The 26,973-nt window shown below is 45.7% G+C and overlaps 1 protein-coding gene across 1 annotated transcript in view; it reads right to left on the minus strand.

Annotated features, from left to right (window-relative positions):
- AGBL1 (AGBL carboxypeptidase 1) overlaps positions 1-26,973 on the minus strand; it is a 390,925-nt gene that overhangs the window by 100,012 nt on the left and 263,940 nt on the right. Inside the window, exon 22 of the mRNA XM_075133176.1 lies at positions 14,004-14,167. Within this exon, the coding sequence (XP_074989277.1) occupies positions 14,004-14,167 (164 nt within the window). The remainder of the gene's footprint in view (positions 1-14,003; positions 14,168-26,973) is intronic.

Below are 26,973 nucleotides of genomic sequence, written 5' to 3' on the forward strand. Positions count from 1 at the left end.
CGGTTGGCTCCACATAGCTGCGCCACTGGGTCTGAGGGGTTAGATTCTCCCGCACCAGAGTCGGACTTCACAGCAGGAGGTGGAGTCGCTGGATCAGGCTGACATATGGGGAGAGGCGAATGTGTCCCGATTAGAGCCTCATGGCTTTCTCCATGAGGTATTTGCAGATACAAAGTTCCCACCCTTCTCAGATACAGCTTGGGAACGATCAGCACATACTGCACCTTGCCACGATGTGGGCTTCCCCAAAGCAGTGCAGGCAGTGCTGGTAGTCATCACTGACTGAGAAGGACCACGGGCAGGAAGCACAGAGTTGAAGCTAGGAGTCCTGGGCATAGTCTGATACCCAAATGGAACATGGGGGTGATGCCCCCCAAGAGACTAATCTAAAACTAAAAGAGCTAAAAAAAACTAAACTGTACGATTATTAACACTATTAAGACTGTTAAAACGGTTAAACTAGGTACAAACTAGATAATTCTTCTTTTGTAGAATGAAGCTGAAGCTGTGGACACTGGAGGTTCCAACCTGGACCATTCAGTGGTGAGAAGGAACTGGAGAGATGGTTGGTCCACCCCACACTTTATCACCTCAGCTGGAGGCATAAGGTGAACCAGAGCACATGCGTGGACAAACAGACACCACTTTCAAATTCACCAGCCTCGAATGCATGGTGCGTGTGCACAACCCACAGTGGAATGCAACAGGGACCATCACTCGAAAAAGAATATCCACAGTTTCATTATTAAGATTATTTTGAAAGGTTATAAACCCTCATGTTTCTGGGTATTAACAACTCACTGACTAACAGAGGACAAGAAGAAATTTCCCACAGGGGCAGGTAACTCTACAGCTGTCCGCTTTGGCAATTTCTTGCACCTTGCTGTGCAGACTCGGATACTGATTACTGTCAGAGATAAAGACACTACACCAGACGAACCACTGCACTGAATTGCTATGGCAATCCCCATTCTTATGATTCACTTATTCACAGCTGAAAAATAATAATGTGTGAGAATGAGAAATAAGATTAAATGCTAGGGAAGGCCTCACAAGATAAATCCAGATGCCAATGCTTTACACAAATTGTTGAGCGCCCCCTGCAGTTAAAAAGAGGACGAAGCAACACAGTGTAATTTTAAATAAGGTTTACTCACACTTTGACCTGAAATGGTCTTCTATCTTTTAAAGAGATGTGGATATTTTACTGAGGATGTTATAGTATTGCCTCTTTAGAGAGAATCCCAAATCCATATAAGATATCACAGTGATGGGTGTAATATAAAAATTTGTCAGATGGGCTTGACAGATGAAACAGACAGATAAGAGAGACAAATAGATTCAAAAGCGATGCTCGGTATTCTCCCCCTCATTCCTTATGACTCAGGATATTGGCCTGAAAGCAGAATCTGTCTTTTCCTGGCATTCAACTGCTTCTATTGCTTACTCCTCCTCTGAAGCCCATATCCTCACACTGTGGCTCACACCGAGATAGGGATTTAAGGCAGTAACACCCTGTTAACACTTAAGGGGAAGCTGTTATGGTCTAATAGGTGTATAATGTGCATTAGATAAAGCCACTGATTGTGTATTTTAAAAATGGTTTAAGCACATATTTGAAAGACTCACCATAAAACAGCCATCTGTTGCTTTAAGACTTCAATTTCGCCTTCCAGGAATTAAGTTTTTATCAGTGTAAATTCAAGAGCTCTAACTGGAATGAATGGAATCAGGAATGGGGGGCACAGCTGTGTAGCAGTGTATTCTCCTGCACTGTCCTGACAATGGGCTCACACTCTGGCTTGTTCGTTTTTTCAGCACCCATGTGCCGTACAGTTCTGCACTCTCACTAATAAGTGGGTCTCTCATCAAAGGGGAGGAGTCGTCCCATGCAAAAAGGATTGGATGATGGGAGATGCTAGAACATAAAACAAATTGTTTTCTCATCTAGTAAGTAGGGCCAGGCATGGTTTCACTCTCCAATATCCTGCAGTCCTGATTAGCAGTCACCACTACTATTCCAGTTTCAGGTCCTTCCACAGACTTCTGCCAACGCACCTCAGCCTGCAACGTCCTCTACCATCTCACTCTTAGCCCCATCTCCCCACCAAACACAGCTGTGCCAACACACCTCAGTCTTGTCCTGCAGCACTGCCATTCTAGTCCAGGGTGTCTCCTGCACAGCTCTGCCAATGCACTTTGATGCTGATGCTCTTGGACCTTTCTGGACTAGAGACCCACATTCATGATGAATTGTTCAGTACTACAGATTGGCGTGGGCCACAAAGTGAAGCTCCTCATCTGGATCTAGAGCTGAGCTTTCCACAGGCTCCAACTACTTGGATCTGCAGTTTTGATTTGACCCCATTTCTACTGGGATGCAGACAAATAAAAACTAGAACATAATACTAACATGTTCATTTCACTTGTGGCTTTCCATCCCTACTGTGCTATCTCCACTCCAGCCCAATTCTTATACGCCTTTGTGCCAAGGTTAAATTTAAACCAATTTATCCTAATAACTCCAAAGGGCTTGTGATATGATGGCAAGTATTTCCAGGGGGTGTGTGAGCCAGTTTACACGTGTGCATGCGTGTGCGCTCATATACGTGTGCATGTATGTGCCGGGCAATGAACAACCTGCTCATATTTCTTCCCTGTCTCAGGCTCTCTCTCCAGCATGTCTCTCCCTTAACTATCTCTAGAGTGGCAGCAAGAGTCAGGGTCTGTGTGTGAGTCAGAGTCACAATACACTGAGCAGCTGGAGCCTCTGACAGAATATACAATGCAGCTGAGATGTCAGCATAGGTGGCTTTGGAGTGCTTTAAAATGCTGTTTCAATGCCAGCCTTCAACTCCAAATATGACACTTTGTTCATCCACTCCCTTTCCTTCGAGGCAATAACTTCCTTTAGATGCAACTCACCAGCTTAAATTACAAATCTCTCTTTCTTTCTCCCTCCTTTGATCGCCTACTCTCTCATTTGCCCTGCTAGGCTCTCTTGATCCCCCCCACACCCACTAATGACCCATGTAGCAGTAGTCTACTGTCACCAAGGCACCAGTGGCTTTGTCATCCTCACATTTGCTTGCAAGGCACCACCCCAAAAGGGGCTGCAGTGAGCTGATCCCCCTGAAAGCAGGCTTATGGCTGTGCCTGTGAGTATAACAACAGCAGAGCTCTTTGGTGCACCCTTAAGCTTGTTGTCTGCATAATTTCATAGAATCATAGACTATCAGGGTTGGAAGGGACCTCAGGAGGTCACCTAGTCCAACCCCCTGCTCAAAGCAGGACCAATCCCCAATTTTTGCGCCAGAGCCCCTAAATGGCCCCCTCAAGGATTGAACTCACAACCCTGGGTTTAGCAGGCCAGTGCTCAAACCACTGAGCTATCCCTCCCTCCATTTGCATAGATTGTTCCTTTTGGTCCTGGGAAAGATCGGGCCCCAAGATAGTGTCTTCACAGGACACTAGGAAGTTCTTTCATGGACAAAGTGTAGGGCTAGAAGGAGCCGACAGTCCCATGGGCCTTGACTATTGTCAGTGTAAGTGTATGCACTGCTGCTGCTGCGGTACAGCAAGAGAGTGGGAGGATCTGATGCCACTGACAGACTGGGGAGAGATTATGATCCACATGGCCTCACACTTTGGCTTCATGCATTCTTTGGATTCTTCTCTGTTTGCTGCCTAGTGCTGGGTCGTCTGACATTGGGCTCATGGCCTGAGCCCTGGAGCTGGCAATCCTGTATGCTGAAATGTCTCAAATCCAGATCAAAATGTTGTGCCCTGGTCCCATCCCTAGTGTTCCATGTTTACCTCTTGAGCCCACAGGGAACTGGGGGTGCTTGGACTCTTGACCAATCTAATTTTCTCTTACATGACTGTCTTTCTCTGGAGACTCCATTGGGACCTATGGATAAATTAAAGGTCATCCTGTATGGCAATGACAATAAACAGAACCACTTACTTAGGGAGTATGGAGGATAAGTTCTCTGATTTCACAGAAATGTGCTTTCTTCGGAGGGAATGGGAGTGAGTTTCCTCTCAGTACTTTCCTGTCTAAACACCCCCTCACTGCAGCATTTCTTGTGCCCACAGGGGAACTATTCCAATACACACCAGTGTGACGACTCTGCTAATCCCCTAACTACCACGTGCCTCTGGAGTCCATCTTGGAATCCAGGCATCTCCATTTTCAAATGCACTCCATGCAAAACACATGTGCACCAAGACCTTGTGGCCTGTCGCTGATAGTTATCCATGCTGCTCACCATGTCCAGTCAGCCAGAATATGCCAACCTTACAAAACCCAGGAGGATTTCCCTCTCCATTCCACGCATCCACTGTTCACCATTATACCTCTGAGTGTGGTTGTAGCAGCTGAAAAGAAAGGGTCCAAGCGATAACAAGCATAGTACCAATAAAGTGGTGTCCTGTCTCCTACAGCACTGCAAGAGTCTAATAGTCCATTTAGTCTGCGATGTCAATTCTTGCTGTACCAGAAAACACCAAGGGTCAATATAAACGGGTCTCATGCCTCCTGCTCCACCAGCGATGGTAGACAGATAGGCTACCTAGTCCTTTACCCTGCCTCCTTCCACAGCAGGAAAGAAAAATGGTATATTTGGTCTGAAATCCCATCGCCTTCTGCACTGGTATACACCGATGGCCCATTTAGCCCATTATGCCTCATCCTTCCCCGTTGGAAAAGGCCACCTATTCTGTTCCATCTAAAGTGCTATCCTAGCCTAGGAAGGATGCTTCAGAAGACAGCATATATTCCTGTAGTGGGGCAGCTGCCCCACTCCTGGAGAAGAGGGGTTAAAAGCTGCCCTGGAGAGGGCTGCAGCTGGGAAAAAGGAGTGAAAGCAGCTGAGGGAGTAGCTGACCACAGGTGTGGCCAGCCCAATCAGGCCACAGCTGGCCCTATAAAGGGGCTGTGGGCCAGGAGCTGGAGGAGTCTCACTCTAGGGCAAGGGCAAGGGCAAGGGCAAGGGCAAGGGCAAGGGCAAGGGCAAGGGCAAGGGCAAGGGCAAGGGCAAGGGCGCTCCAGCCTGGTAAACCCTCAGGCTGCAGGCCTTGAAGAAAGCCTATGAAAAGATACTGGGGCTGCAGAGGGGCAGCCTGAGGATAGGCAAAGGCAGCAGGTCCTAACCCCTTGCCAATGATGTGTGGCCATTACGGACTGCAGTTTGCCCCAGTGAGGGGTGCTAGATGATGACTGGCAGTAGCCACTGAGGCAAGGTGGTGTTAGAGGGTCAGGGTTCCCCTGGGAGGGGAGATGCACAGAGTGGACGTACTGCTGGGGCAGAACCCTGAGGTAAAGGGGCCCTGGGGTCTGGGAGGGACATGGGGCCAGCAGCAGGCGAGACACCGGCCTGCAGAGGGTGCTCCAAAGGCTGGAGAGAGCTAATTCCCAAGATGACCAGCAGGAGGCACTGTGCCGGTGAGTCTTCACTTCGCTACAATCCCCCATAATGCACTTCACGGGGTAATACTCCTTCATGAGAGGTCAGCAAATCTTCCTGACCCCTGGTAGCAATCAGCTTTTATATATCTGCCTAGGACCATTTATATGGTCACTATGGCTGTTATATCTCATCTGATGCCCTAAAGCACGAGGGTTCAGAGCTCTAGTCATTGTTACACTAGTTAGTGCAGACACAGATACAAGTGAATGATATGAAAATGTCTAATAACAGATAAGATCCTACCAATATGCCTCACAGCAGGTCCACCGCAGAAAAGGTGATGTGGAGCCCATATGTCTGCTGGAAATACCTGAGTTCATTATCTGTAGCCCAGTCAAGTCTGTACACATGGGTAATTTGAACAACCTCATCAAGACACATCAGCAAGCAGGGCTTCCATGTGAGTTTGAAGTTCCCAGCTTTGATTTCTTCCATTTCCTTCCTTTTTGTTGTTAGATGTTATTTGATAAATTAATTACCTCTCGGGCAGGTGTGTAGGATCTGAACGCTCCCTGGCACATCTGGGACTGGTGTTTGATGACAATCACTGAGGGTACACAGCTTGCAGGTTATTTCCTAATCTAAAAAAATCAATAGGATTATATGAAAATGAGCAAGGGGAGGAAAAGCTGCTGTATCACAATGGCCCACCAGTGGAAGCCTACATGAAGTCTGTTGGAATACCAACTGTATTAATTACAGGCAGTGCTGCTTGGCTGACCTTCCAAAGAATGCAATGGGCCCAGACTCTTGTAATACAAAAAAGGAATGTTGCAGTTTACAGGGTGAGCAGGAGGGAGGGATGGCTTCTCATTTCAGATTGCATTGCCATAAAATAACCCAGGGTGCAAGCTTGCTCTCCTGGATGCCAGGGACGGGCAGTGTGGCAGATCCAACAGGTAGGGCCCTACCAAATTCACAGTCCATTTTGGCCAATTTCACAGTCATAGGATTTTAAACTTTGTTAATTTCATGATTTCAGCTATTTAAATCTGACATTTCACGGGGTTGTAACTGTCGGGGTCCTGACCCAAAAAGGAGTTGTGGGGGAGTTGAAAGGTTATTGTGCGGGGGGGGGGGGGTTGTAGTACTGCTACGCTTACTTCTGCGCTGCTGCCAGTGACAGCGCTGCCTTCAGAGGTGGGCAGCTGGTGAACGGCGGCTGCTGGCCGGGATCCCAGCTCTGAAGGCAGAGCCATGGCCAGCAGCAGCGCAGAAGTAAGGATGGCATAGTATGGTTTTGCCACCCTTCCTTCTAGGATGCTGCCTGCAGAGCGGGGCCCTCAGTCAGCAGCTGCCACTCTCCGGCCACACAGCTCTGAAGGCAGCAGTGCAGAAGTAAGGGTGGCATGGTATGGGATTGCCACCCTTACTTCTCTGCTGTTGCTGGCGGGGTGCAGCCTTCAGAGCTGGGTTCCCAGCTAACTGCCGCCGCTCTTCAGCTGCCCAGATCTGAAGGCTGCGCATAAGTAAGGGAGGCAATACTATCATCCCCCTTAAAATAACCTTGTGGACCCCCTCCCCCGCAACTCCCTTTTGGGTCAGGACCCCAATTTGAGAGACACTGGTCTCCCCTGTGAAATATGTATAGCATAGGGTAAAAGCACACAAGACCAGATTTCACAGTCCATGACACGTTTTTCATGGCTGTGAATTTGGCAGGGCTCTACCCATAAGGCAAGAGTGTATTACACTCCTACTGGGGAGGCAGGTCAATGGAGAGTGATACATGGCCCTAGTGGCTGGGGGCCTTTCCAGTGCTTCCAGCCTTAGCTGGCCAGGGTAGTGAGGGACCAGCTCAGAGCATATATTCAGGTCAACTCACATGGCAAAGAACTGTGCCAGTATTTTTAAAAAAGAAACTGCTCTTCACAACAAATTCTGTACCAGCTACACGGCACAGCATTTCACGCTGAATTTAATTAAAGCTACTGGCAATCGTGTAGCACTCATCGACCCAACATCTGAGCAATGAAGGGAAACGTCTCTATTTACAGAGATGTTCAGGGGATGGGAGGGGTCTGAATGCATTTAGTCACAGTGGAATTTGTCCAAAAGTGCAGAGTCAAGAAACTAGTCTCATGAAAAATGCCATAGGGTCTTTAATGCCCCTGAATGGTCAGGATCTTAGTTGTATGTCTCAGTAAAAATATGGCACCTCCACCAGCACCCCCTAGCATCATGCTGATGCAATAGTTCAGTACAGGTCAAAGGACAGTAGGGTGACCAGACAGCAAATGTGAAAAATCGGAACGGGGGGGGGGGGGGGGTAATAGAAGCCTATATAAGAAAAAGACCCAAAAATCAGGACTGTCCCTATAAAATCGGGACATCTGGTCACCCTAAAGGACAGAGCTCTACCTACTAAATCACAAACGGCTTCCCACGGCACCCTGGATTTTCCTTGGGAGCTGCAGGGAAGGTGTTTGTGCTCCCAGCTCAACCTGGCCCACTCTTGGCTAGAATATGGGAACTGAGAAAATCACAGCTGGAAGTGGACCGGGGGCAGGTGCCGTTATTAAGCTTTCTGTTTGCCATTAACAGCAGAGGCAGAAATGATTGCCATTTGGGGTGGGGGATACAGTTGCTCCCTTGCAGAAAGGTAAGAGACAATGGAGGAACATGAAATGAATCATTGCTGACTTAGCAAAAAGGCTCAATGACTCAAATGCCAGCCCTGGCATAGTAGAGGGGTCTCTCAAAAATAACTTAGCATGCCTGCCATACATATGCAACACTTGCAAACCTGAGCTGGAGGGAGGAGGAGAAGGGAAGGGAGATCAGCCCCATCCATCCAGAGTGTAGGGAAGGTGAAGGTGGAAAATTGTAACAGTTTTTTTCTCTCTCTTGAACTTCCTGCAAATAGTCACAATTCCCATCCCCTTTTTGGCCATGACAAATGTAAAGCTACTCAGAGCATTGATTAAAACCTAATCGGTTTTACGGCAAACGAGGCATGAAACCTATTGTCAAAAAAACATGATGTCCGAAGCATATGTCGGCACTTCATCTTCCCAGCTGGGAGCTCCTGAAGGTCTGAGCTAACTACAGGGCACAGGGAAAGTCTGGAAAGGCACAGAGCTGCTACATGGGTTTGTACCACACAAGGCGGAAATCACTGTGTTGGGGGTAATCATTGGCTATCCTAACAGGGCAACTGTCCAGCTGATTTGTGCCGCTGACAGCAGAGGTGCGAGGGAGTGGGGGTTCAGTACCATGTATTTACAAGGCACTTGCTTTGTATTATTTCTGCCATTACATGGGACTTACCCTTAGATACTCCGCTACTGCACATGAATTACTCCACCAAATCTCCCAAAGCTCATGCTATAGGGCATAAGCTGATCACATATATACAGAGCAAATCTCAAGGCTCTTACTCATATTTTCCTTAGTCTCTAATCAGGTATAACACACAGGGACTTCAGTTGAAGGTTTTTCTGAGGAAGGGCTAAGTGAAGCTTGAGTAAGGAAACCTGGAGTTAGTCTGGAAAGCTCACAGGGTAAACACCACCTCATTACACAGTACAACATCTTCTACGGATGGCCCATGTACTACACCAAACTATTGACTAGGCCCAGTATAGTTTCTTTCCACCTTTCTCTGAAGCGCCACTCATTGGCTACCAAGGAGGCACTACATTGGATGCAAAGGACCAATGGTCTAATCTGGTGTGACAAATCCCACATTCATATGGCAACCTTTCATCGGAAAACTTTCTTACTGGACAGCTGTGTTCCAATTTACTGACCACTGATTCTGACAGAACTGGATCAAGTGCACAAAAACAGTCTATTCCCTCCCAGTCATCCCCTTCCTAGCAGTGGGGAAAGAAAGAGACAGCTTGGAGAAGGGGAAGATTAGAAGACATGTATTGATATAAGCCCTGACAGGTGGAAATGTTTGCTGTCAGGGGCTCACATGCCAAGTCAATGCCAAGCACACCAGACACCCAGAGCAAAGGCAATGGCAGGAGACAAACTGCAGGGTTTTAAAAAATAAAAGAAATGGACAGAGACATCTGTGAGGACTAGAAGATCTGACTTCACTAACTGGGACCTATAGGAGTTTCAGATGAGCCACTTAGTTAATTAAGTCTGAGATCGAACTATACCCAGTGCTGGACTAATTTCTTGTTTCATGGTTTGCCCTGTCATCCTGAGTACAGTGATGATGAGTGTTTTAGGAATGTGTATACAGGAGACAGACGAGATTAAGTTCAACAGACAGACATAGATTTCTTTTATGTACCTCTTTGATGTGCCACTGCTGAGGGAACAAAACCCAGATCCAGTTGTATCAAACTCCTTTGGTACCAGTAGAGAGACTCATCTGACCTTCATTACCCCAGAGTAAATCATGAGTAGCTACACTAAAGTCAAAGGAATCACACCAGTAACTCTGATGGAAGTTGGTGCAAGTGCAATCAGAGGCAAGCCCAGAATAAATAAGGGGCTTTGTACTGGAACATAAAATGTAACAGTCTGGTAATGGGATTAGTTTGTAACTCACCAGTTGCTAACGAGTCTGTGCTGAGTGCTGTCATAATGGCTCTATGCTCCTTTCCAGCTCTTTGGAACAAATTAAGCAGACACAGCCCCTGAATAATCCATCCTGGGTTTTATGCAAGACCCAGAGCTAAAACACAACACTCTGTCTGGAGTAGCTAAGCAATCCCAGAATCAGAAAGGCAAGGGCTATTAAATGAAGGCTGCTAATCCTTTACCTTAACCCTGAGTCTCAGTCCAATGTTTCCAGTGACACGGATGTAAACCCCTGGGTCACTGAATGGCCACTCGTATCAGTTACAGGTATAGTCCTGTATACATGTGAGTGTGCATACAGATGTGCATAGGTGCATATATGCAAATTTAGGACTTGATGGCAGAACCGTCCCTCATGTAGTAGACCCAAGGACTCCAATGACACTATGCACGTGAATAAGTGCCCACCATTGTGAGTATGGGTTGTTGCACAATCAGGTGTTTGTTTCTCATTTGGGGTGTATTTATCTCCTTAAAGAGGGTGTAATAGAGTGTAGTTCTCACAGATCCTCTTTTGACCCGTCACAAAATTGTGTAGACTCTTTCTGAATGTTTGGCTAGTTCTAGTAAAAATAAAAGGCCAGGAATAAATCCCTTGTCTTTAAAAAACATGAAAATAAAAAACTGTCCTGGAACAAATTTGGAACAAAAATCTTCATTCAGCTCAGGGTACAATGTCACCTGATTGGCAGCAAAAGTTATGTGTCAAAGAAAATGGGTTGTTTTCACCAAGGTTAGAATCCCACCATTCCCAAACATCCTTGAAAATTCTCCAGTGTCACAGATGCAAACTGTTTCAGCAGAAATCACCAGGCAATGCGGTTACACATATGTTTACAAGTTATTTTGTTAGTGTGGAAGTAGCGCACAGTCTTTGGAGACATGCCTTGTGTTGTTCCTTTTGTGATGTAGTTTCCTTTTGGGGAAATTGTAACAAATAGCAAGAGAGTTTGCAGACTGCTTTGCTGTTACTCCCTCCAGTCATTTCTTAGGACAGAGTTGCGTCCTGGGAATTTGGCTCAGGCGTTGCTCCTGATTTTCCTGGAAGAGGTGTTTGGCTAGGTTCCATTTGTAACCATCCCCTGCTCCAAGGTCAGCGTATACAGAATAAATAAAACAAGCTGCACTCGGACAATACCCAGACTCTGCAGGGCTGATTTCTCCTCCAATGGGAAACCAATCTGCAAGGCCTCAGAATCTACTACCACTTGGCAAAAGGGGCAAAAATACTTTGGGTAGTTTCACTCCACCCTACTTACACTCTCAGTAGCAGAGAGTATAACAGACCGCAGAGTGCAATGCACCTTTGTTGTAATCAAAAGACAATTACAGCCGAGGTATTAAACCACCAAAACTTTACTCTTCTGCAAGCCCAAAAGGATGCCTCTACACTAGCAAATTTCATAGCTGCAGCTCCACTGTTAATAGCAACCCTGGAAACACTAGTAGAGGCAGGACTCCCATGTTCTTACCACTGTCATTTAACCCTGCACTGAGTAAAGCTGGAGTACAGGGGCAGTAAAAAAAACCTGCACCCTGTCTTCACTGCAGCTTCCTCCATTGCTGCTACTACTGAAGCTGCTCTGGTGGGAAATCGTTCCTGCAAACTTTGCTAGTGTGTATCAGGCCTAGGAAGAGCTATTTTCCTGCCTGTATACAATGTGCATTCTGCACACTGCATTTTTACACTGCTCACAGTAGAGTTCCTACTCATATTCTGGAATGCATGAGGCAATTCTCTCAACTAGAGTCACATAAACACTGCAGATGAATTTTGGTGTTTTGACCTGAAATCACTACATTGCACAACCATTTCCATTTGATCATTTATAAAGAACTTTATATGTTATCAAACTTCCTGTTTCATGTGTTCCTGCTCCACATTCCCATAACAAGCTCCTCCAATGGCATACCACTGGGTAGAATTCAAAATTCAGTGACTTACCTGATTTGCAAACACATGTTTGGCAAACAATTCCACTAAGCCTGTAATTCTGCCCACCCAAATCCACAGAGAGTTCCTGTGAGTACTTGCAGGGGTCACTCTGCCTAACACTCTCAGCCAGTGACACTACGTCACTGGATGATGGTGACATATTAACTAAAGCCGGGCAAATTTCAACGGGACTACTGGTTCCACTTGGGTAGACACCTAACAGTTCGTGTCCTTATCCCACATGGATCTAGATTCCTGTGTTATGGGAAACTTGCAAGATCAGTTGAAATTTTCAGTACAACTTGGTTTAAACTCACAGGCTCATAGACTTTAAGGCCAGAAGGGCCCATCGTGATCATCTAGTCTAACCCCCTGCACATGGCTAAACAAGAAATAACTGTGTGTGAATAAGTTTTCTTGCTATGATTTTGGTACACCCAATTCCAGTCTCATCCAAGACTGTAAAAGGCTGAGGTGAATGAACATTACAATAAAACCAAGCAAATAAAATTATAACAGAATTTTAAATCTTTTCATCTCAAAAAGATTCCACTTAGTTGTAGGCAAAAAGGCCAGGATCAGTTCTGGCTGAACCAGTTCCACCTGACCTATTGGCTTTATTTCATTGCCTGGCTTCTGTAGGTGTTTGGATTTTTTTTACTCCCCATTGAGAAGTTAGTTTAACTCAAAGGCTCATGCAGCTCCAGTTCCAATGTTAGGGTTTGATTTATGCCTGGAATCTGTCTGTCTGGCCAGGCGTGAGTGGTTCTCTCTGACACGCTGATTGCTTGTCGGAAGGCTGTCCGCGGCACAGTTAGTGTTTGGGATACACAGTAATTGCTTCATGTTCACATGTACAAGTGAGCATGACAAATCCAAAGGAGCATCTCTATTTTTTAGACTTTTTCATTCCTCCCTCCATAAACATTAAAAATGATGAACAAGGTTGTAAATACGGTCTCCAGCATGGAGAACAGGTGGTACTAATGGCTGTTAAGTATCCCTGAAGGGGAAGACTGGAAATCCACTATAAATTACTGGGGTATTTCTGCTACACAACAACTTGCCTTTTTCACTGGTGAGAGTGAAAGAATCTGTTGACGAAAGACCCGTAGGGGGAGCGTCGACTCGTATCAGTCACTGGGTTTTCTTTTTCCATCACTTTTTGAAAAACATTAGTTTGATGCATGCGCATGTCATTGGCAAGTGAGAATGGTGATGTTGCATAGAAATCTCCCTATCTCCTCAGACACCTGAGTTTATGTTCTTTATACTCTGACATACATCCATGCCAAACTCTCCTCTCACTTACACTGAAGCAACCCCACTGACATCGAGTGCAATGGAATTTCACCCAGGATACTCCGAGCAGAATTTAGCACGTTAAAAAGAGAAGCTTCTCCAAAATAATCAGTAGGGTCAAGGTTTCACTGTGTGCGTCACAGACCCACAAGCTGACTCTCTAAGAATGCCCAATTCTTTGAGGTGTGGAGCACCATCAGTGGGAATTGTGGGCACTTTGCCCCTTCCGGGATCGAGCCTAGAATTTCTATTGCTTGCTGACGAGCTCCTTTCTGAATTTGCAATACTCATTCCCTTCCCTGCAGCTCTCAGGGAATTACTTCCTTGTGGGAGACTCTTTGGGGAGCCTTTTATTGGTGATGGAAACAGATTCTGATGGGGACAGTCTCCCCTCCTCGAACAGCCAGGAAGAGGATTTGTGAGACCCACCCCACTCACCCCAGACGGAGAATCCTTTGGGGCAATGCCACTCCAATGAATGGAACAGATGGGCAAGTGAGTGGAAGTCTGAGAGGACCATCTCCTTCTCTACCTAATTTACCCAGTCGGAAGGATGCAGTGCAGGGCAGCACTGCTAATCTCATGGACTAATGCCTCCACAATGGATTTCTTTAGCAATCACTTGTCTCCTCATTTATAATGAGCATCTCAGTCTGTGGTTGAGGCTGGTGCTGTAAACGTGGAACCAAGACTATTCCCTGCCAACGCCCCTCCTGAGGAGGACCCTCTAGTAATGCTCTCACTCTGACCTTTGTGCCCAATGGTCTGCAATCTCCTCCTCCAGATCCAGCAGGGCTGCTGCCTGAGCCATCAGCTTCTTGCTGCAGGGCAAGGATTTGAGCTGCAGGATGAGGAGTCCCAGGCAGAACTTGGCTCCCATTTCCTCCAACTCTCGCGTTCCAATCTGCAGGCCCTGTCGATGAAAAACAGAAACCTAGAGTGATGAGTCTGGAATCACCCAGCTAAGGGTGGGAGGAAGAGTTACCATCTCATATAGGCTACCGCTCTCTGGGGTATTCCTCCAGATAGGAAAATCTAGAGGCAGGACAATGAAATGAACCGGACAACACCCCAAAATGTTGAACCCACATGCTCACTCCATTGGCCAAAGATTGCAAACACCTATTTTTACTTTGCACTTGCTCCATACAGGTCTTTTCATCTGCAGCGAGATTTACAGTCATTAACAGGGTCCCCTGGCCTCTATTTTACAGACGGGGAAACTGAGGCAGAGAGTTCAAAGGACTTGACTCTGGCTGCAGAGTGAGTCACTGTAAGAGCAAGTATCAGACTCCATGAGTTCCTGGCTCCACGCCCAGCCCTGCACTCAGAACATTACACCACACTTCCTCTCTGTTAAAGCAAGAGTTGTCTCCTTGAGCCATGGGAAGGCAAATGAGCTGTGCCACTGTAAGCTGTCAGAAGTGGCAGAGATGAAAAGGAAGGAGGGGGAAAGATCTTTAACAAGTTATGAATAGTTTACAAAAATCAATAACAAAGTAATTACAAAACAACAAACAACTCTGAGAGGCTTCCCCTTCTATTAAACACTGGTGTCTCCCTGGCAGAGGCGGGCTACTGTTGCAAACTGTGGAGCTGGATTTTCAACACCGCAAAATTTAGGGGAGTCCTGCCTGTTATGAAATAATGGGATGTAGTTCCTGGTTTGGACTGCAAACCTCTGCAAAGTCTGGGAGGCTCTGGATCTGATTTGGTAAGCAGTGCAGATCAGGGTTTGGGTCAGACCCAACACTAATCTGGTACATTGTCAAGTCTCTCTGACTTTGAATAAGGTGGAACGGCTCCTCTTGGACAACCCTAGCTGATAGTCCAGTATCAAAGGAGTCCTGGTCAAGCTTGCATATAGAGGCTGTCAAGGTTCCTTCCCCACTCTGAACTCTAGGGTACAGATGTGGGGACCTACATGAAAGACCCCCTAAGCTTATTCTTACCAGCTTAGGTTAAAAACTTCCCCAAGGTACAAACTTTGCCTTGTCCTTGAACAGTATGCTGCCACCACCAAGCGTTTTAAACAAAGAACAAGGAAAGAGACCACTTGGAGATGTGTTCCCCCAAAATATCCCCCCAAGCCCTAACCCCCTTTCCTGGGGAAGGCTTGATAAGAATCCTCACCAATTTGCATAGGTGAACACAGACCCAAACCCTTGGATCTTAAGAACAACGAAAAATCAATCAGGTTCTTAAAAGAAGAATTTTAATTAAAGAAAAGGTAAAAGAATCACCTCTGTAAAATCAGGATGGTAAATACCATACAGGGTAATCAGATTCAAAACATAGAGCATCCCTATAGGCAAAACCTTAATTTACAAAAAGACACAGCTTATTTTACCAGCCATTAAACAAAAGAAAATCTAATGCATGTTCTAGCTAGATTACTTACTAACTTTACAGGAGTTTTAAGGCTGCATTCCTGATCTGTTCCCGGCAAAAGCATCACACAGACAGACAGAACCCTTTGTGTCCCCCCCCCCCCCCACCTCCAGATTTGAAAGTATCTTGTCCCCTCACTGGTCATTTTGGGTCAGGTGCCAGTGAGGTTACCTTAGCTTCTTAACCCTTTACAGGTGAAAGGGTTTTGCCTCTGGCCAGGAGGGATTTTATAGCACTGTATGCAGAAAGGTGGTTACCCTTCCCTTTATATTTATGACAGAGGCCAATTCACAAAGGTCTTCCATGGTACATCTCTGATGCCTAGTAAGGCAGATGCTGAAGTACCTTGCTGAATTAGGGCCTAAATAGGGTCTTATGGATTCAAAGACTTTATGGCCAGAAAGGCCCATCGTGATTATCTAGTCTGACCTTCTTCACATTGCAGTCCACAGAACCTCAGCCACCCACTCCTGTAATAGACCCATAACCTCTGGTTGAGTTACTGAAGTTCTCAAATCTTGACTTCAAGATTTCAAGTTACAGAGAATCCACCATTTATTTTAGTTCAAACCGGAGACCTGGACCCAACGCTGCAGAGGAAAGTGACCCCCCCTCCCCCCCGCCAGGGTCTCTGCCAATCAGATCTGGGGGAAAATTCCTTCCCCACCCCAAATACAGCAATCAGTTAGACCCTGAGCAGGTGGGTGAGACCCACCAGCCAGACACCTGGGAAAGAATTCTCTGTAGTCACTCAGAGCCCTCCCCATCTACTGTCCCATTGACAGCCACTGGAGAGATTTGCTAATAGCAGTTGCATGTGCCATATGCCATTGTTGGCAACGCCACATGCCAATATCATCCCTCCATAAGCTTATAAAGCTCAGTCTTAAAACAAGTTAGATTTTTTGTCTCTACTACTCCTCTTGGAAAGCCAATGATCCAGATATAACCAGAATTGACTCATATTAACCCTGAACCATTCAGATGACTCTCCCCTTCCTCACACCTTGTATTTTTAATTTTAAATGGCATCTTTGTGCTTACAGCTCTCAGGGAGGCTGTCACAAGCTTCTCAATCCAACCAGAAGTAGGAAAGGCCAGAAGCCTCACAAGAAAGCCAGTTCTGGTGATATTTCCATTGAAGCTTTACGGGTCTAAATGGACTGTAATGCTTGAATACAGTATGCAAACTTTTAGGCGCTGATCCTAGAAGAAACCAAACTCTGAACCGTTTCTGGTTGTGGGGTGGGGTTTTTTTTGGTTTCCCTCAAAAAATGTGCAACAACTAAAATGAAACAAACCCCGGGGCCTGAATCACCAGCTGCATGTACTTCTTAATGAAACCAATGGGAGTTCCATGTATGCTGTGTAAGGGCTGGACAGAATCAAACCCAGATATACAAAAGCGAGAAAGTGTCTGTAAACTCCACCTCAACTCTGGCATTTATTGACCCCATCCAAAACATTCTCCGGTGCCATCACCCAGGGCAGAATCAATCACTGAACATTTGCTGTCTCTGCCAGTATCAACCCTATGGGTTACCTTAGCACAAAATCTCTCTGTAGCCCCCCCTCTTATATGAGCTCCCAACTCCATTACCAAAGATCGTTTCCTTAGTAATAGTCAAAAGCCCCCATTTGCGTTCCCAGGAACAGCCATGTGAATGGTGTGAGCTCCATTCCAATATGGCCTTTATTTCTGAACTCAGATGTTTACTACGTATTATTACCGAACGTCTTAGGGGTAACAGAGCCGTGAAAGTTCCATTAATCCATTAGAGGCAGCAGAGCTCTGATCTCATGGGCTTTCTCCCTGTATAGAGTCTGTCAGATTTGTAAAGCACTTCAGAACCCTTGGGGACTGAGCAGCCCTCTGTAAGTGCGAGCTGTGATTATTTCTGAATTAAGAGTGCCTGCTAGATGGAAGTAAGGAGAGATTTCTCACATAAACTACTGCACTTCTTGCAAATACTTTTGCCAGGTTTGTCAGGCCCACAAGGCCAGTCAAGCCTATGAGAAAACCACCACTTATGGTTTGGCAGATACAGTACGTGCAAATGTCACCTGGGGTTAAAGCTGCCCTGGCAAATGCAGCTTTTCATGGTAAATACGTTGAAATTCTTGCTCCTTCCCTGGCTTCTGAGACAAAACTACAAATTTGCAATTATTATCATTGTCAATAATAAAATGAAATAATACAGCACTCAAAAATATACCAGGCACAAGAGACAAAAAGAAAAAATACCTGCTCGATTGAAATAAAGCAGTGATGTAACATACAAAGAGAGAGCAGCCTGTGGTCTAGTGGTCAGAGCACTAACTGGGAATCTGACAAGCTGGGTTCCACTCCCCATTCTCCCAGTAACCTGCTATAAAACCTTGGGCAAATCTCTTAGACAGTAAACTTTTCCGGGTAGGGACTAAATGTGTGGGTATAATGAGTTATGGCAGGGATCTGCAACCTTTGGCATGCGGCCCGCCAGGAAAAGCCCCTGGCGGGCTGGGACCATTTGTTAACCTGCCGTGTCTGCAGGTTTGGCCAATCACAGCTCCCACTGGCCGCGGTTCGTCATCCCAGGCCAATGGAGGCTGCAGGAAGAGGGGGCCAGCACATCCCTTGGCACACGCCGCTTCCCACAGTCCCCACTGGCCTGGAATGGCGAACCGCAGCCAGTGGGAACTGCGATCGGCTGAACCTGCGAACGCTGCAGGTAAACAAACCGTCCCAGCCCGCCAGTGGAGTTCCCTGGAGGGCCGTGTGCCGAAGGTTGCGTTCCCTGAGTTATGGGAATACAAATCATTAATAATAGTAAGAAACCAGAGAGATAAGGCACAGGAAACAAGGGTTATAAACACAAGGCAGTGATAGTGCTTGGTGCCTCTGAACAAGTTTAAGTGTATTATTTATTTTATTCAAAAATAATTTTTTGGCAGTTTTTGGTTATGTCCAAGTAAAGAGGATGGAGGTGCCTGGCTCAAGCAGAGAGAGCAGAAGCACAAATCCGCCATTTAGAGAATGACAAGGGCTTCTCTCAGGTGCAGAATACACAGAAAACATCTTGAGGCTTCCTCTGTGGTGTATCGCAGGTCCCTGCTTCCAAGATCAAGGCAACACACTAAATACTTATCAATCCCGGAGATGCCAAGCAGCGACTGTGCTAAAGCTCTGCCTGTGGCTTTATGATTCCCCAGAGTTTTATTCAGGATATGAAGAGGCCTTAAGAAACTATGAGCGGAGAAATAATAATAATAAAACCATAATATACCTGAGAAACATCAGGCTGTAATTGCTCATGCACTGAAGTTAGCTACCATACCATAGTCCCATATTGCTTTGATATTAGACAGCTCAGGAGTAACAGCTGGAAATCTCAGCTAGAGGATTACTTGTTAACATACTTTATTCACTTCAAACACAGAGAGACTTTTATTTTTTAACTCAGCTAGATCACATAATTCTCTCTCTCACTTCCCCTCCCTCCCCTCTCCACGCCTTTCAGCAGTGGGTGTGGTTGGAAGGGGTGCCATGACTACAGTAGGAAGTAGAGGTGTTGACAGACCTGAGATATAAAACTAGTGTCCTTGATGGCTCCTGCCTTCAGTGCCAGGGATTGCTGATGTAGATCTCTGCATCCATCCATCCTGCTGTATGAAATGCAGAAGGCAGAGGAAGAATGCAACAGCAATGCCAGTCTGTGCCTGTGTTTGGTAAGAGGCTGGCAGGAGAGACTAGCCATACTGCATTGAAGTGCGCTGGCTGAAGACCCAGTGACAGAAAGTGGTCTGGTTACCGCAACATTACAGGTCAGTGGACTAGGCAACCATGTCTCACTGCATTTTTGTTCAAGGTGTCCTTCAGTCTGGGTCTTCCAAGACCTTATCTTTCTGACTAGTACATGGCACTGAGCCTCCTCAAACTTCCTAGGTTCACACAGTCCCTTGGCAGTGCACTGCCTTCTGAAGATATCCCGTTATGGGATGACAGGGGAGCTGCCTCTTGTCCACTGTGGAAGAGAGGGGAGCTGCACATGTTTTGCCAATCACAGACGTCTGTGATTCCTTGACTCTGTCTTCCCAATTCTCGTATCATTGTAGAAAGCTGCACTGAGGCCCCACCTGAGATTCCATTTCAAGCTTTGGGCCCCTTTTCTTATATAAGAACACACAAAATCTAGAAATCTATGCAGTTGACCAAAGGTAGAGTAAGTCTTAGCTATCGTGAGAGGCTGAAAAGCTTACTCGTGTCTCTCTGAGCCAGTTCAGCCTCTGCTGAAATTGTGAGGTGGGGGTGTCAGTTAGTGCTTGAAGTCAGGGTGCGCTTTCTGAGGCAGATGTGTCCGGGAGCCAGCAACACGTACTCTCTCACAATGAGAGGGGAATTTGGGGCAGGAGGACAGTAATTACTTGAGCCACAATCTGGCCAGGACACTACTGTGATAACAGGTATCTCCAAACCGGAGCTGGTCGAGTAATTCATGGTGAATAATGCTTGTTAATATTCAGCATTGCTGTATCCACAGATAAATGTTTCTGTCATTAGACAAACTGCCCTCACAATCCTTCACAGGATTAATGATATAGCTATGGCACTGGAGGCAAAAAGGCAGCATTAAACACTCCCACTGCTGCAAGCAACATGGCTTCGCCATGTTCACCTGATGACACAGAGGATTGCGGGACCTTGTGAGTTAAACTGGAGATGACTTAGCATAGAAAACTAAAGGTGCAGCAAATTAAAAGCCAAAAGACATACATACACATAGGTAGACTGGAGATTTTGGGGAAAATGACTGCTCCCTGAGTTGAAAAAAAGGGACCTTCGGTGGGCAATAATGCCATCAAGGTGTTCTCTCCTACTATTGGTCACTTCTTGAACCCTTGGGGTAACAGCTTTCAGCTATAAACTCACCTGCTGTCTACATTTATATATATCTATATGCACACAGAGAGAGAGTATTCTCTGCATCTCAATGGCTTTACACATGCACAGCGGTTATGCCCTGAGGCTGGGTATAAATAAATTGACAGTCTGGTTTCCCACTAATTCCATCAGTGAGCTCTCAGTCAGAATACTAATAGAAACCATCTGAAGGCTGCAGTGAATAAACCAGAGAGCTGAATGAAACATTCAGTGTCTGATGTCTCCTGCCTTAATGTTAGTCTGAACTATGCCTGAACACTGCTGTCTCTATACACACACACACACACGAAAACACACAGGCACACACCTGTAGGAACCTGGTGCTTATAAACTGGGGGGTAGTGAGGAGAAAGCTAAGTTTTCTCATGTGCCACAATCCCTTACATAGCTAGAATAGTGTATTTGGTATTTAATAGCAGGGACATCATGCAAAATGGAAGAAATTACAGATAAAGCAATGAGTTTGGGCCAAAGGACTTCAAGGATAAATATGCAGATTAAGTGAGCAGGAAGGGCCTATGATGCAGGGGAAAAGTGTGCAAGAGAGGTTCAAAGGAATTTCTAGAATGAAAGATGAGGAGGATGGGGGTGGGGCAGACAGAAGAGAGGAGGATGGGAGATATGGAAGAGAGGACTGAAGGCTGCTGGGGCCAGTGGTGGTCGATACAGAGGAACAGAAATAAGGAGAAAACTCATGGAACCCTATCTGCCTACCCTACTGTTACAGGAGTTTGTCTAGTTCTGAGTGTTTGTCATTGTTGTCTTGGACATTGGCCACAAAGTGAGGTAACATCACTGCCTGTCTCTCTAGGATTGAACCTTATGGTCGTTACTCTGGCAAAGTTCCTACAAAGTCAATGAGAGTACTGCCTGCATTACGTCTGAGCAAGGACGTCAGGATTTGGCCAGTAAGACACCTAAAGAGACAGAGACAGACATGAAGGCATCAGGGGTGTGCTTTTGTTCTGAATCATTTTTTTGTGATGAAATGAATGCTTCCCTAGTTAAACAAGTGTATTTTACAGCCAGGATTGTTCAGGAAGTGGAAAGGGGAAAGCAAACAAGGAAGGACAACCCCTTCCCTTGGACTCACTAGGGGAGCTGTCTTCAAAATCTGTTCAGTGGCACGCTGGGAATTCAGCAGGAGACAATACTCTAGTCAAACGTTCAAGCAAGTTGAATTTTGAATTCTCCAGACTCATTGTGGGGAAAAGGCTAAACTAAGATTGCCTGGTGTCACTTCCTCCTCCACTCCTCTACACCCACTGGCTATTTGCCCCAGGTTCTCATCCCCACAATCTCTCCACAGCAGCCTTGCTCCCGGAGCCCTCCATGCTCTTCTCCAACCTTGCCTCCCTCCCCCAATTTTCCTCTCCTTATTCCCCCTTCTCTCCTCCTCCCACAATATCCTTTGCCTTTCCTTCCTTCACCTATTCCCAGGGGGTACCCTACCCTCACTGCCCTGATACATTAGAACAAACTAACAAATGACACAGGACCAATATTACCTTTGCCAACTGTTAGTAACCACATTGTTTGGATGGTTCACTGCCTCTTCCTCTCTCTGTTCCTTGTCCTTAGGCTGTAAATTCTTCAGGGCAGGGATGTAGGTCATGATTCACCATTGCCCTACATCTTGTGCCGTCATTTGCACTTCCTTGCAATAGGTAAAAAATGCTACTATTCTGATCCAATCATCTTATGCCCACTTGCCACTACTGTAAATGACTGCACCTGGTGCAGGGCAATGGAGAGCCAGGCTCTAAAAGGGCCCTTCCTGATAAGGGCCAGGAAGGGATAGATTTCTATATGGGGAAGTGTCCCATAATGTAGCTCTTTGCAGATGCTCATTAAGGAGAGGAAAGATGGAGAGGAATAGAGAGGAAGAAATGCTCCCCCGGAGGGGACAGTCTTTAGAGATGGGATGGTACCACTGCCTGGGAGCTCTCACCTTCCAGCAGAGGTAAGTACTGCATTAGTTTGCTTTCTCATTCATTTAAATACCATGTATCATGCCAATGGACTGTTTTTAGGATGTGTGTTTTGGTCCAACAACTGCTTTGGATGGCACCTGGACTAACACTAACGGATTATGCCTCCTCCCTTCACACACACTGAACAGTTCTTCACCCTCTCCCACTTTGTCTCTCCCATAGGCAGCTGCTCTGTTTGCAATGTAGTGGAACAGGTTGAATGGGTGCTATGCCAGGCCAGAACTGAGTACTCTGTAGGAGTTTGCATTGTTTCAATCTGACAGAGCCTGGAGCTGCATCAAGCTCCTATTTGATTCTGACTGCCATAGACATTTCCAGCAGAAGGAAGTTTCCTCTCTACATGTTCGCTGGTCAACTTCGCAGTACTATTTGTGCACGAAGGTCTCCTATTACTGAGCAGTCTGTTTCTCTGTGGTGCTCAGAAAGAGGGGAGGTGAACAGACAGTGTTTCTACCCTTTGTAGTGAGACTTGGAGGGGAAGCCTCCAAAAATTGAAGTGAACAAATAGTTGGACATTTCCAAAGCGTTCTTAAAGAAAAAACCCTGCCAGCTCAGGACCCCTGTGCTTCTCAGGTTCATATACCTAGTTACTTCTGCGGCCCCCATAACCATAATAAATGAATGCCTCACAAACACTCATGAATTTATCCTCACACTGAGGCAGGGAAGTGTTCTCATTCTACAGATGGGAACTGAGATACAAAAAGGGAAGTCTATGACAAAGTCTGGAACTGAATTCAGGTCTCCTAAATTCCAACCCAGTGCCTTATCCAAAAGACCATCCTTCCTCCCCCTGGGTTCCATATAAGTACTAGGAAAACTAGTATTACTCCTGCAGGTGGAGACTGGGAAACTCACAGATATTCATATGGGCTCCATTACCATATTATCTGAGCACCTCACACAATCTTTAATGTATTTATCTTCACAGCACCCCTGTGGTGCGGTAGGGCAGGGCTATTATCCACAGGTGTCAATAGCATTAGTGTTCATCAGAATAACCAGACCAATAGTCCATATCGTCCAATGTACTGACTAGAGCTTCCGAGGAAGATGTAAAATGTGCCTAACTCAGCAATATTACACCATGGGAGTGAAATATCTTCCTGACCCCAGATGGGGGATCACCATCTATCTTGAAACATAAGGTCCTTGTAATTTTATTCCAGCTAATGTAAGTGCAGATGCTACTTTTATTTATAAGTCTCTAATCCTTTTTGTTGTTGTTAATCTTAATAAGATAGCTGTCTTTATAATGCCATCCACTGCTGGGTTCCACAGGTTAATTATTCCATGGAGTACTCTCTTACCCTTATATTATATTACAAGGTTAAGGCATAGCACCTGCAGGGCCTTCTACATGCTACTCAATCTCATTGCAATAACAGTCCACAGAACCTTTCATCACAGGGTCTCAAAGGACTTTACAAACAGTAACTGGTGAAACCGCCTCTCGGGTGTCTACTATTATCCCCACTTTATAGGTCAGATGAATGAGACATGGAGAAGGGAAGCTGCTTGCCCAAGGTTACATAGCAAGTATGGTGTTCCTGGGAATAAAACCCAAGAGTCATGACTCCTGTTCTAAACCCTAGAACTATACCACAGGGTTGTAAAAGTCATTGTTCCACCAACCCAGGGACTGAAGGGAGATGACTTGTGACTCCCCTATTTGTGACCTGCAGGAGCTGGTTCACACTCTGGCACAAGACAGGGAGGCTCATGGCTGCCCTAAGCTGCGTTCATGCTACCATAGCCCCTCGGCAGCGAGGAATCAGCATGGTGCAGGTCCATCCCAGGACACACAGTTCCACCTACTGGCTCCAGAACTGGCAGCAGTCTGCCCCCAGCTTACCTCAGCACATCCCTTGTCCCCAGTGCTTCTGCAGAGCTGGGACGGAACGGGTGGAATTGGCTCAGCACTGGGTGGGGGTGTTCTGTCTCAGGGAATGCTGGGGAGCACCCCTGTGCCAACCGCACTAGCGTAGAGCGCGCAGAGCATAGTGATGAATCCTCCCAAGCAGGGCTCCGGGTTTCTTCCACACACAGTAAAGCCCCTTTTCATATTGTCCTTTACTCTTTCCCTTTTCAAACTACACAGTCCTAATTTTCCTAGTCTCTCCTCATACTGAAGCTCCTTCCAGGCCACTAAACATTTTCATTTGCCTTCTTTTGACCTTCTTTAGCTCTGCTTTGTCTTTTTCCAGATGAACTGATCCAGTCCAAACCTAGTATTCTAGGACAGACACTAACATTAATGTCCATACCGGCATTATAATGTTTGCTGTGTTACTCTCTATCCTTCTCTTCATATAGTCTAGTATCTAATTCACTTTTTTTTTATTGCAGCGGCTGCTGCACACTGAGCAGACATCTTAATCTAGCTTCCTAGGTGACGGCTACTTATTTTTCCTCAGTGGTTACAACTAATTCAACCCCCATCCACATGTCTGGGTGCTTTAAATTGGCCCTTCTAATGTGCCTTTGTCTACATTTCATCAGCCATCATATTACTCAATTTCATCATTTCTTTAGCTCCTTACAATCTTCCCCACTACTGTATAATTCAACAGCAGCAAATTTTGCTACCTCATTCTCCTCCCCATCATCTGAGTCATTAATAAGTATATTGACCAGCACCAGTCCCAGCACTAATACCTGTGGTCACTTCACTTTTAACCTCTTACCATGCCAAGAATTGCCCATTTACTCCTACTTTTGATTCCTCTCTTTTAACTAGGTTTGAATACATGAAAGTTCCTTTACCTTTCACCTCAGGGTTCCCAAATTTCCTTAATAGTCTTTTGCAAGGGGCTATATCAAAAGCCTTATGAAAGTCTGATTACATTTCAGTCACCACTTCTCTTTCAGCCACTGAGTTCCTTGCCTCTTTCAAGGAATTCTAACATATTAATAGAAAAGCAAAATTCCCCTCACCAGCTATGTTGCCTTGTCCCTATGTTATTATACTCACCTGAAACTCTGTCTTCAATGGTTTTCTCAGCCCCTGAAGTAAGTCTATAAATGCCAAGACTCATATATAGCACCCTGTTAAACAAGGTTGTGACATTGACGGTCACCTAGTCCTCTGGCTGTTTGTAATGATAAATTGCATATTTTTGTTAGTAGCTCTTCTCCTTTGTTCATTAGCTCCCTCAGAATTCCTAGAGGAATGTCATCTGGTCCTGATCATTAATAATGATGGCTTGACTGTAAAATAACATATGCAGGCAGAACACAAACCTTTGCTCCTGCCATATAATTTTGCCAGTGCGTCCTGATTCACAGCACTCCCTGCTATTCCAGTCCTGTTTCCCTACCAGCTCTGCCAACATACTTAAGAGTCCTGAACTGTTTCTTCTGATGGATCTAAATTTCAGCCCTCAACATCCCATGCCATTCCAGTCTGCCACCTGCTCTGCCAAAGCACCTCAATCCTGACATGTAAATTCCCTTTCTATTCCAATCCTTCACCCTCTCCCCAGAGCTATACCAGTATAAAATCAATTTGGACCTGTACATGCTTCCCATAGTCCATTCCTGAGCCCCTCATATATTATGCTAATGTACCTCAAACCAGAGTTCCCCATTCTGCTGGCAGCTACTGGCAATCATGCCAAACTCTGTAATGATTTTGAAAAGTGCACAAGTGTTCACAGAAGATGAGACTGAGACCCTCTCAACACAATTTCACAAATTAATTTAAAATATCATCTGAAAACAGCTCTCCAAGTGTGCGGAGCCACCTAAAGCCCTAACTCTCAGCCACTGATTACGTCCTTCATTACTTTAAACGTTCATGCATCAGAAGTCTCTCTCCTACCCTGATGCAATACCCAACGAACCACATCGTCCTTTTCCTCCTGAATTATGTATGACTGCTCAGCCTGAAGCAGAAACACTAATGTCGCTTGGTCCTCTTCAACTGACACTGTCAAAGCTAACTTCCCCATCTATTGTTCACAACAGACTAAGGTTCAGTATCAAGAAGGTACTATAACTCTGCAACCTACTGTACTAGTGCATCTGAAACAACAAAGGACACATTCATTTTCCAAGCGAAAGGCAGGTGGGAAAACCAAAAACATCTACACCCCAGCTCAGATCAGAAAAAAAAAGAGACCTAAAGCAGAATGAGCTTCTCCCCATCTCTCTAGCCATGCCCTTTAGAGCTGAATGGAATCACAAGCAAGGAGTGTGTTGTCTTGTTTTCTTACAGGTGTCGGAGTTGTTATTCTGATTCCCATTCATCCCTCTTGCTGCTTGTCATGTTTAACAGAAAAACAAGAATAACAGCGGAGATCTTTTTTCCCTTTCAACGTCTTCCTCATGCCAACTATAACTGGGCATGTAATCTAGAGCATGGTTCAGAAGGGCTCTTGTGCTAGATGAAAATTCAATTCTGTAGAAGGT

This window comes from Caretta caretta, chromosome 10, assembly GCF_965140235.1.
Source record: "Caretta caretta isolate rCarCar2 chromosome 10, rCarCar1.hap1, whole genome shotgun sequence".
Lineage (NCBI taxonomy): Eukaryota > Metazoa > Chordata > Testudines > Cheloniidae > Caretta > Caretta caretta.